The following is a 10,051-nucleotide window of genomic DNA, read 5'->3' as shown; positions in this document are numbered from 1 at the left end:
GGCCTTGTAGAAAAGGAAAGCCCACAAAGCCCGAGTCTCCAGATATTTCGGCCCCAGCCCCATTCGCCGCTATATCACCTCACCTGCGGCTTAAACCCTTATCACCTCCCAACCGCCGCGTGCTCTCCCGCATCTCCGCCGACTCGTCTCATCCTAGGGTTTTGCTGCCGCCATGGCGACGGCGTCGCGCGCGCTCCTCCTCTCCCGCGCGGCGCTCTCGCCGCTCCCCGCCGCGGCCGCGGCCGCGTCCGCGTCCCGCCGCCTCCCCGCACTCCTCCGCCCGCTCGCCGCGGCCGCGAGCCTCCTCCCGGCGTCGGCGGCGCCGTCGCCCGGTGCCGGGGTGCGGTGCTTCGCGACCCAGCCGGCGACGTCCTCGCTGCGGGATTCGTCCCCCAACTGGAGCAACCGCCCGCCCAAGGAGACCATCCTCCTCGACGGGTGCGACTTCGAGCACTGGCTCGTCGTCATGGAGCCGCCCCCGGGCGATGCCGGGAATCCCGACATCACGCGCGACGAGATCATCGATGGCTACATCAAGACCCTCGCCCAGGTCGTCGGGAGGTATCTATCGCCGGATCCATTTCTCTGTTAAGTTGCTGTACTATATTTCTGTTTGTACATACAAGATTGAGGCGATATTTCCATATTAATGGTTGTGTGGAATTAGGGCTGGTTGGATCCTCTATTGCTTGAATCTGAATGAATCTCTGGTATTATTGATTCTCGCAGCAGGCGCTATTGGGTCCACGTTAAATGTAAATTTCTGTGGGAAAAAGTTGTTTGGTTTTTAGTGTCTGTACGAAGTATGATTGACCTATTAGCTGTTCTCTGCCTGGTGTGAGCTTGTGTAGTTGGCCTGCAGCCCATACCTTCTGGTTGATATTTTTTTTAATAAGTCAATTTTTTGAAGTGTGGATATGGCATATTGGCATGTAATTTCGTCCAGTTGTTATTCTGTGTGATTAAGTCACAGGACTACAGGAGTCTTAGTATGGTATACCAGCATAATATCTCTGCAAGTTTCAGTTCCTAAAATTGCAGGGCTTCCTGTTCATTTTGTCTCCACTGTGCCTCATCTAAAACTAATTCCATGTTTCAGTGAGGAAGAAGCTAGGCAAAAGATATACTCGGTGTCAACTCGTCATTACTTTGCTTTCGGTGCCCTTGTATCCGAGGAACTTTCTTACAAACTAAAAGGTATTTGTGATCTCATGAAGTAATATGTAGGAAATTTCATCATTAAATACCGTCGAATGTTCTGCCTTGAATCTTACAACTTCTCATCATTTGCAGAGTTGCCCAAGGTCCGCTGGGTTCTTCCTGATTCATACTTGGATGTGAAAAATAAGGACTATGGGGGTAATGATTACATGTTTCCTATCTTAATATACATCTATCATCACAAGGTTTTTCGTTCAGCTAATTTTATTATGGACTATATTCTATTTTTGCATTCTCTTGTTGCTTGTTGATAGTATTGTTGCTTGCTTGCTTGCTTGTTGGATATAAATATACAATAATAGAATTTTGAAATTGATCTGTTCAAATCCTCATGATTTGTATGAGATGTAAATGACACGCCAAGTTATTTGATAGAATCCAAACTCCAGTATTTTATGAAATTTTGATTGCCTCCCCTTAATTGAGCTGCCTGTTATGTTCCCACTGCTTGCTTCCCATATCCTTAAGTGATTTAAGGATAATGTTGCCCCTGAGGGTGCACAAAATGAGGTCATGAACTCCTGGAGCTGTGTCCAATCAGGTTAAGTGATTGTTTAGTTGGCATCTTGTATGTGTTCCTTACTGTCTTGTTGAAAAACACCAAGACAATTTAAGAGGCTTACCTGTAATAGCAGTTCATTGTATAACCTTAGCTTGAGATGGAATTGTTGGAGTTCATTTTTTTTTGCATCCTCTGTTTGTTTCAGCATATGTTTCAGGAGCATATGTAATAGTGTGTGTAAATCGTTTCAACACTTGTAATAGCAGCATATGTTATTACCTTTGTATAACACCAAGACAATTGATTGTACAAGTTTCAGGATATTTATTATTTTTACATATGTTCGTTTCTATGATGAATGAATGAACTGACCGGTCCCAAATTGTTTCGACACCTTCCATTTCTGTTTCAGGAGAACCATTCATAAATGGGGAAGCTGTTCCTTATGATCCCAAATACCACGAGGAGTGGGTCAGGAACAATGCTCGTGCAAATGAAAGATCTCGGCGCAATGATAGGCCCCGCCACTTCGATAGGTCAAGGAACTTTGAGAGGAGAAGGGACAACATGCAGAACTTCCAGAACCAAATGCCACCCCCTGATTTCCCTCCGCAACATGCTCAGGGCAACATGCCTCCGCCTCCACCGCGTGGCGGCCTGCCAAACTACCAGCAAGGTGGTGCTCCTGGCTACCCACAGGCGAGCTATACCCCTGGTGGTGCCCCTGGCTACCAGCAAGGTGGTGCTCCTGGCTACCAAGGTGGACCTCCTGGGTATCAAGGTGGTAACCAAGGTTACCAAGGGAGCCCAGGCCCAGCTTACCAAGGTGGTAACCCTGGCTACCAAGGTGGCAACCCACCACCACCTCCTTACCAGGGTGGTAACCCCAACGCGCCTCCTCCATACCAAGGTGGTGGCAATCCTGGCTACGGTGGTGGTGGCCCAGGCTACCCAGGCCAAGGAGGCAACTCGAACTACCAATGAGCATGACAACGTGCGTATGCAGGCATCCCCTTTCCAGAGTACTCTTTTGGAAGAGATGGTGTGCAGTAGTATAAATCAGACACTTGTTGCTGTCTGATTTTCATGGTTTTTCATCGCTGTACTGTATTCACCTAATTATTCCATAATACTCGGAACTTGTGCTTGGTGTCGAATGATGTTTCTGGAAGTCTGATAGTATGTAATAGCTGCTCTTTATGCACTTTTGTTGCCCTTGTTTGCTGAACTAGGTAGTAATCTCATTAGTTACAATAAGCTTCATCTGTCGGCTATGTGTGCCAACTGTCACTGGGATGTTTGGTTTGATGAACTAGTTGATTGTTTAATCGCAACTTGTTACCGGTGATTTTCTGTTCAGGGAAGTTACGCTTGTAGATGCAGCATAGCCGGCCATCGGCTAGATACTTTGCAATTTCTTTTCGGCCCAGGCCCAAGTGCCGTGGACCTCGGTCCGCGACCCGAAAAAAACATCCGGGCCCTCCTCCCCAGCTGCACACTGCCCCCGCCAAACTGCTAGCGGACGCAGGCGGCAGGCCAGACGCGAGACGACACGCGCGCACGTCCCAACGCCAGCCAACTCGAGAGGAGAGCCCACCCCGACCTAACCCGGAGACCCCCCTCCTCCGCCTCCCCACCCACCTTTCCCCTCCTCCCTCCCGCGGCTCGCGTCCGGCCCGACGCCGCCGCACGCCTCCACGCCAGGGCCCCGCCTCCTCCTCGCCAGGGGGACGTCGCGCCGCGCCGGGGAGGCCTCGCTCGGGGGGAGGGCTGGTCGGTCGGTCGCCCGTCGGCGCTGCGGCCCGTACAGGCGGAGGCCGGGGGGAGCTTGATCTAGGGCTCTTGCCTGCCCCCCTGCGGCGGCGGGATGTACGTGCCGCCGCTGCCCGGCGGCGCCGGCGGCCGCGACGATGCGCCCGCCGGCGAGCAGCCTAGGGTTTACCAGGTCTGGCGGGGAAGCAACGTAAGAAAGCTCTACCCGCCCATCTCCCTCCCTCACTCTCCATGTGCAGCGATCTGCGAGGCGATGTTGAATTGAATCTGTTGTGTCTGCGCGTCGTGCCTGCGGCTACTGGATGGATTGCTTGAGCAATTGCTTGATTAGGCGAATTTTAATGAGCCCGGTTCGTGTCCCGTGATGCAAATTGGTGGGTGCTGGCTGGAATAGGGGCGATTTGCGTGCCTCACATTATGTTTTGGTGTATTTGATGATTAGGAAATGGTTATTAGTTGAAGTCCTGAACTATTCTGTAGAGCTCATCCATTTTCTGAGATGTGGGCTCCCATTAGAAAAAAAAAGAGACACATAGTTATAACTGATCATTCACATATACTCGACCATTGGATCATTGTGAGAATTTCTCAGCATCATGTTCATTGTTTTCAGTTATATGAGAAGAATACTCCTGTGAGTAGGGCGTTCAAAACATTTCAGTTGGACTTGTTGTTTCATTGATACACTGACTGCAATTTAACGATTATATCACCTGTAATAAATAGTGGATCTTCTTCATGTTGCCCAGTTGTAACTTTGTTTGAAATGATTTATGAGGTTTTTAGGTGAAAATGAAATGGACAATCTCAATTCAGGTTACATTTTCTGAGTTCCATTTGTGAGCCTTTGCTGTACCCTGATCCCTTGTCGGCTTATTGTCAGCAAGGAGAAAACCAGAAAAGTAATAGGCTGTGGCTCTAGGCCGGTAGGAACCACATGAACTCACCAGGTTGGAGCATGGTCCATCAAAATCAGACTTCCATGGATCTACCTGTTCTACTTTATATGCTTCAAGTCCTCTGTTACAGTTTAGTAGTTTTTTCATCAATCATTTGGCATTTTTCAAAACTGACATGCATCTACTCTGGGGATCAGTAATTGTTCTGGCTAACGCTAATATTTTAATGAGCGGTAGCATCAGGGTATTCCCTGTGCATCAGGATGCTTTCATGTGTTTTCACAAGTTGAACTGTAGCAATTATAAGTTGTCATCGTTCAAGGACATTCTTCTGTATCTTTCATAGCTTAATTTCGTCTATGGCAACCCTTATCAATCTGAACTGTAAAGATACTATACTTTTTCTCTATTTTGAGTTCTCAACTTTTATGAGATATTCATCACTCTGGCTTTCTAGATGTCCATTCTGTACTTAGCTAACATAATCAGAGTGAACACAATCTTTTCTAAAAAAAATGTCTAAATCCATGTGCAAACTTGTATTTCATGTTCACTGTGGTTTCTTGCAACTGGGTTTTCTGAACTTCATTGATGGCTTTTCACATTTGTGTCTTTGCTGTCTGCAGGAATTCTTCTTGCAGGGAAGATTCATATTTGGGCCTGATGTGAGATCTGTGTTTCTCACTATGTTCCTCATCATTGCGCCAGTGGTTACCTTCTGTGTGTTTGTTGCAAGGCATCTCATGAATGATTTCCCCGATAGCTGGGGCATCTCAGTGATGGTAGTAGCAGTTGTCTTCACCGTTTATGTAAGCATACTACTGCCATTGCTAAGACACATATTTACTATTTATCATAAGAAGTTGATCCTAGCCATTACTTAGCCCCTATAAGAACACTATTCTTGTGCTTACTAGTCTGTGAGCTAACTTGACTTGGTAATGAGTTTCTACTTGCTCCTTTTTTCTAGGAAATCTGCATCTTACGAAGTGCACAAATAACTGAACTTCTTTTCTTTTACTAGGATTTGACGCTGCTTCTTTGTACCTCTGGTAGAGATCCTGGTATAATACCTCGTAATACTCATCCTCCTGAACCTGAATCCATTGATGGGATCAATGATTCGGGAGGTCAGACTCCACAACAATTTCGTTTGCCTCGCACAAAGGAAGTTATTGTAAATGGAATCAGTGTAAGGGTCAAATACTGTGATACCTGCATGCTGTACCGACCACCTCGATGCTCACACTGTTCTATTTGCAATAACTGTGTGGAAAGATTTGATCATCACTGCCCATGGGTCGGCCAGTGCATAGGACTGGTAAGTTATTCAAGATTACTAGCAGTTCTATAGGCGCCCTTACTATAACAAGCATGTTGTGCACCTGTACTTGAATTGATATTCAGAGCTGCTCTGTCTGAGTATCCTTTTCATTTTTTAAGATTTGCTGACTAATTTTCTATTTTTTCTAAGACTGACCATCAGCTTATTTGTGCAGCGCAATTACCGGTTCTTCTATATGTTTGTATTCTCGACCACATTACTCTGCCTGTATGTATTTGCCTTCTGTTGGGTGTATGTGATCAAGATTAGAAATGCTGAACAATTGTCAATTTGGAAGGCCTTGGCAAAGACACCAGCTTCAATTGTTCTAATTATCTACTGCTTTCTTTGTGTATGGTTTGTCGGTGGTCTGTCTGTCTTCCATTTATATTTGATGAGCACCAACCAGGTAGGTGTTGGTTCATTCCTATTGTTATCTCCATAACTCTGCAACTGCAATTTAATAGCTAATCCTTTAATTTACCCAATTTCCTTGTAGACAACATATGAGAATTTCAGGTATCGCTACGACCGGCGTGATAACCCATATAATAGAGGTATTCTGAACAACTTCCTAGAGATATTCTGCACTGCTATCCCCCCTTCGAAGAACAATTTCCGGGCAAGGGTCACACTAGAGCAAGGGTTGCAACAAACACGCTCGCAGTCTAGAAGTTTCATGAGCCCAAACTTGGGCAAGCCTATTGGAGATCTTGAAATGGGCAGGAAGCCAGTGCCTTGGGATGAGCCAAGGACAGCAGCTGATATCAGGGACTTGGAAGCAGGCCTTGAGGGCATGTTTGACGAGAAAGAGGGCAGAATAGCCCATGCATCCCCAGATCTGAGCAGAGATGAACTTCCAGCGGAGTTTGTGGAAGGCCGAGCTGGCATGCATTCGAGGCAGTCAAGCAGGGTTCACAGAGCATCAGATGAAGTGGAAGCCATGGCTGTGCAAATGGCTACCGCACGCGCAGAAGCTAATGGAGGTAACAACGTTGCCTGGAATGGCCCGCAATAGCCATAAAAAAAAATACTTGCGTGTTTCAATTGTGCATGGAGTGGGTGTCGTGATCATGTCTCAAAGAGAACTGCCATGTGTTTTCCACGTTGTGCCAGGCAACGCCCTGGATTGGTGTAACTGTGAACGCGCTTGGTGTTGTGTCTGCCTGGTAGAGCATCAGAGCCCTGCTGTGTTTTTTGTTTGTTTGGTTGGTTGGTGTTTTAAGGAAGTAGCCGACGAGCTTAAGCTCCCGCCTGGTTTGGATGATGTATTTGTATATAACTAAAATTATCAGGTTGCAACAGATGCTGTGTTTGGTTTGCCACGTCTTTGTGCTTGAGGGTCATTCCGGTGCCATTGAGTAGCCAAGTCCGCCCTTTGGATACGAAGGATCTGAATTTCTTCGCAATTCTGCTGCTGAAGACTTCATAGAGGAATCTTTGCCTGTGTGAGTTCAGGGGAAGATGCCTAGTTGCCTACATTTATCGGTGAACTTTTTACAATGCAAGTGAGGTGTCACACTGTCACCGTGCCCCCCAGTTCCTTTGCTGTGCGGCAGGCAGGCGAGGTGCCACGGCTAGAATTCTAATGCAATGCCGCAAGTTGCCTGAAAACCTCAGAGCTTGCTGGTCACTGACTGCTGCAGTCGCTGCAAACAGAACCAAGAGCTAATGAAATCAATCAAACTCGGAATGGCAGAGCACATTGTTGAGGCACGCGCATCGTCACGAACTCACGATCAGATCCCGAGCGGCCCTGCCCGGACAGTGAGCTGCAACTGTGCTGGGTGGACGCACTCGATCCCTGTGCTCCTCCCAGTGAGATGGACAATAATTGTACTACTAGTAGCCAGTCGACCGCCGCCATTCGCCTGCCCGGCCGGCTCGGCGTGCTTCTCCAATCTCCAGCCTTCCAGCGAGGCCGGCCGCCGGCCGGACGAGCTGCTGCGCCGCCGCGACATGTGGACCGTCCAATTATTGTCGGATCAGATGGGTACATGTGGACGGATCCGTCGACTCGACATGGATGCAGCTCGTCATCGCACTAGCTAGCAACTACGGTACCACGGGGCTCGCTCGCCGTCGTCGTGGCCGTTAGGGACAGGATCACAGGATGGGAGGAGTATTGCGTCATCATCGTCTGCGTGCAGTGTAGTGCGCCGCTCACTGCGGAAACGGCTACTTTGCCGAGTGTCAAAACACTCGGCAAAGGTCCAAAAACACTTGGCAAAAGCTTTGCCGAGGGTTGCACTCGGCAAAAGACACACGGAAGAGAAAATGTCGGAAAAGGGGACTTTGCCGAGTGTATTTCGTCAGGCACTCGGCAAAGTCTTTGCCGAGCGCACAGTCCCACACTCGGCAAAAGTTAAGCGCCGTAACGGAGCAGGGACATAACGGACGGTTTGCCGAGTGCCAGATCCTCGGCACTCGGCAAAGATTGTTACTTTGCCGAGTGCCAAGTACCTGGCACTCGGCAAAGAAGAAATCTTTGCCGAGTGCCATGGACCTGACACTCGGCAAAGATTGCTTCTTTGCCGAGTGCCAGATTCCTAGCACTCAGCAAATATTGTTTCTTTGCCGAGTGCCGTGGACCTGACACTCGGCAAAGATTCTTCAGATTTTGCCTAGTGCAAACACTCGGCAAAGTGACCAGAATTACCCATTTAATCTGTTTTTTCTATTTCATCCACACATATATATTAGAAAAATATATATCATCACAAAGACCACCAACATCACATCTATATTACAAATATCACATCTATATTACAAACACAATCGATTCGCATACATATCCCAAATTGGTTCACAAACATATTATCATTACAGACCACAAATATGTCACAAATATGCATGTCTCACAATATAGTCCATGTAATCATGAGATGTCAAAAAACATGACAAGTCTACAGAAACATGATAAGTGATAAAAATCATGATCAAGACCTCCAACCCGGCGTAGTTGGAGAAGCATGAGGGTCATTTGAGGCCGCCGATTGATTTTGCAAAGAGGAGAAGCGATCGCATGTGTGAGACAAGATAAATGAAGGTCAGACATAGCTAAAACTTATCCATACTCATAGGAGAAGAAAACTCAGCAGGAGGTCGAGGTGAAGCGAACAACGAAGGTGGTGGAGCTACACCCGCTGCGGCACCAAGAGTCTGCATGTAGGCAAACATATCCCTCATCATGTGCTCGTTCTCCACACGTAGCCTCCTCTCTTCTTCTAATTGGGCCTGAAAAAATTTTCACTCCAATGTTATGATAATACAAAGAAATGGTATATAATAATCAATGAACGACGAATAAAGAAGAAATGACCTGGAGTGCCTGTATCCGGTACTGTGAAGTGTCTTGCCGAGGTCGTATGCCTGGGCTCTCACTCGTGCTCCTTGCTCTAATCTGAGATAGAGTAGGAGTAGAGGATGAGTCGATTGCGCCGTCGGCAATCCAATACCGCCCATGATTCTTACCTCCTCCAACCCTCATGACGACTTCTCCGTCAAGGTCCTCGGTGGCCGAATCAAACTCTGGACCATGGACCTCCCTTGCCATCGTTGTGTACGCACTGAGGCGGGTATGGACCATTGGGTTGGTGTATGCCTCGGGCCCGTCCTCCGGATTGTAGTTGACGTCAGACGTCACCTTGCCCTTGTGGGACATAGCATATGCCTCCAAGAGGGAGCAAGGCTGGCCACCATGTGATGACGACTGCAAGAAAACAAGCAAGACGATTAGAAATCATGCATAATTAAGTGTTACCTTAAATAAATTCATTCGCGTACCCATGCTTCTGCGTATCCGCTGAGGCTGCGACTGCCTTGATGGTGTGTTACACCTGGCATCATCAAACGCCGCTCCCGACAAGCGTTGTGCGACTCCTTCCACTCGTCGGAGCACCACTTGTGCACCATCTGTCGCCAGCACTCTTGATGCCCGAGGCACCTACTCTATGTGAATATATTCAATGGTCCAAAATGGTAACTGTCTCTACTGCAATACCATTTCTCGCATTGACATTCACACACATACATTCATTATTGTCCATGCCAAAAAGGTCACAACATATTTTCCCCCCACAGGGACATTCTTCATCGGTGAACAGAAGAAAATGCTAGAGAGTGTATTCAATTTTGGTCAGTGTGGACCGGCCATGTATGTATTCAATTCATGGATGAACCCGTGTTTAAATTATTATAAAACAGTTTAAATTATTATAAAAACTTGATATTGACATACTACATAAATCTTTTTTTAGAGAAACATAAGTTAGCACACATACGTCCTAATTTTCAAAAATGAAGATAAAAAATGCCACAAACCATAGCAAA

General features: G+C 47.2%; 2 protein-coding genes across 2 annotated transcripts; both read left to right on the top strand.

Moving 5' to 3' along the window:
• Positions 1–78: 78 nt before the first annotated feature.
• On the top strand, positions 79–2,954 carry LOC112896600 (multiple organellar RNA editing factor 8, chloroplastic/mitochondrial-like). The gene is made up of 4 exons (XM_025964620.1): positions 79–561; positions 1,100–1,197; positions 1,294–1,359; positions 2,136–2,954. The coding sequence occupies exons 1-4, from the start codon at positions 173–175 to the stop codon at positions 2,705–2,707; spliced, it is 1,125 nt and encodes a 374-aa protein (XP_025820405.1). The 5' UTR covers positions 79–172; the 3' UTR covers positions 2,708–2,954.
• Positions 2,955–3,358: 404 nt separating this feature from the next.
• LOC112896598 (probable protein S-acyltransferase 7) lies at positions 3,359–7,044 on the top strand. The gene is made up of 5 exons (XM_025964618.1): positions 3,359–3,686; positions 5,022–5,204; positions 5,420–5,716; positions 5,895–6,128; positions 6,219–7,044. The coding sequence occupies exons 1-5, from the start codon at positions 3,591–3,593 to the stop codon at positions 6,735–6,737; spliced, it is 1,329 nt and encodes a 442-aa protein (XP_025820403.1). The 5' UTR covers positions 3,359–3,590; the 3' UTR covers positions 6,738–7,044.
• The last annotated feature ends 3,007 nt before the right edge of the window (positions 7,045–10,051 follow it).

The sequence above is a fragment of the Panicum hallii genome, chromosome 6 (assembly GCF_002211085.1).
Source record: "Panicum hallii strain FIL2 chromosome 6, PHallii_v3.1, whole genome shotgun sequence".
NCBI classification, from domain to species: Eukaryota; Viridiplantae; Streptophyta; class Magnoliopsida; order Poales; family Poaceae; genus Panicum; species Panicum hallii.
This window is presented reverse-complemented; position numbering and strand designations above follow the sequence as displayed.

Excerpts from the sequence above, each read along its gene's own strand:
- LOC112896600 (XM_025964620.1), top strand. The coding sequence starts at position 173 with ATGGCGACGGCGTCGCGCGCGCTCCTCCTCTCCCGCGCGGCGCTCTCG. Across the intron at positions 1,198-1,293 it reads ACTTTCTTACAAACTAAAAG|AGTTGCCCAAGGTCCGCTGG; the intron begins GTATTTGTGATC and ends CATCATTTGCAG. Across the intron at positions 1,360-2,135 it reads GAAAAATAAGGACTATGGGG|GAGAACCATTCATAAATGGG; the intron begins GTAATGATTACA and ends TTTCTGTTTCAG.
- LOC112896598 (XM_025964618.1), top strand. The coding sequence starts at position 3,591 with ATGTACGTGCCGCCGCTGCCCGGCGGCGCCGGCGGCCGCGACGATGCG. Across the intron at positions 3,687-5,021 it reads AGGTCTGGCGGGGAAGCAAC|GAATTCTTCTTGCAGGGAAG; the intron begins GTAAGAAAGCTC and ends TGCTGTCTGCAG. Across the intron at positions 5,717-5,894 it reads TCGGCCAGTGCATAGGACTG|CGCAATTACCGGTTCTTCTA; the intron begins GTAAGTTATTCA and ends TTATTTGTGCAG.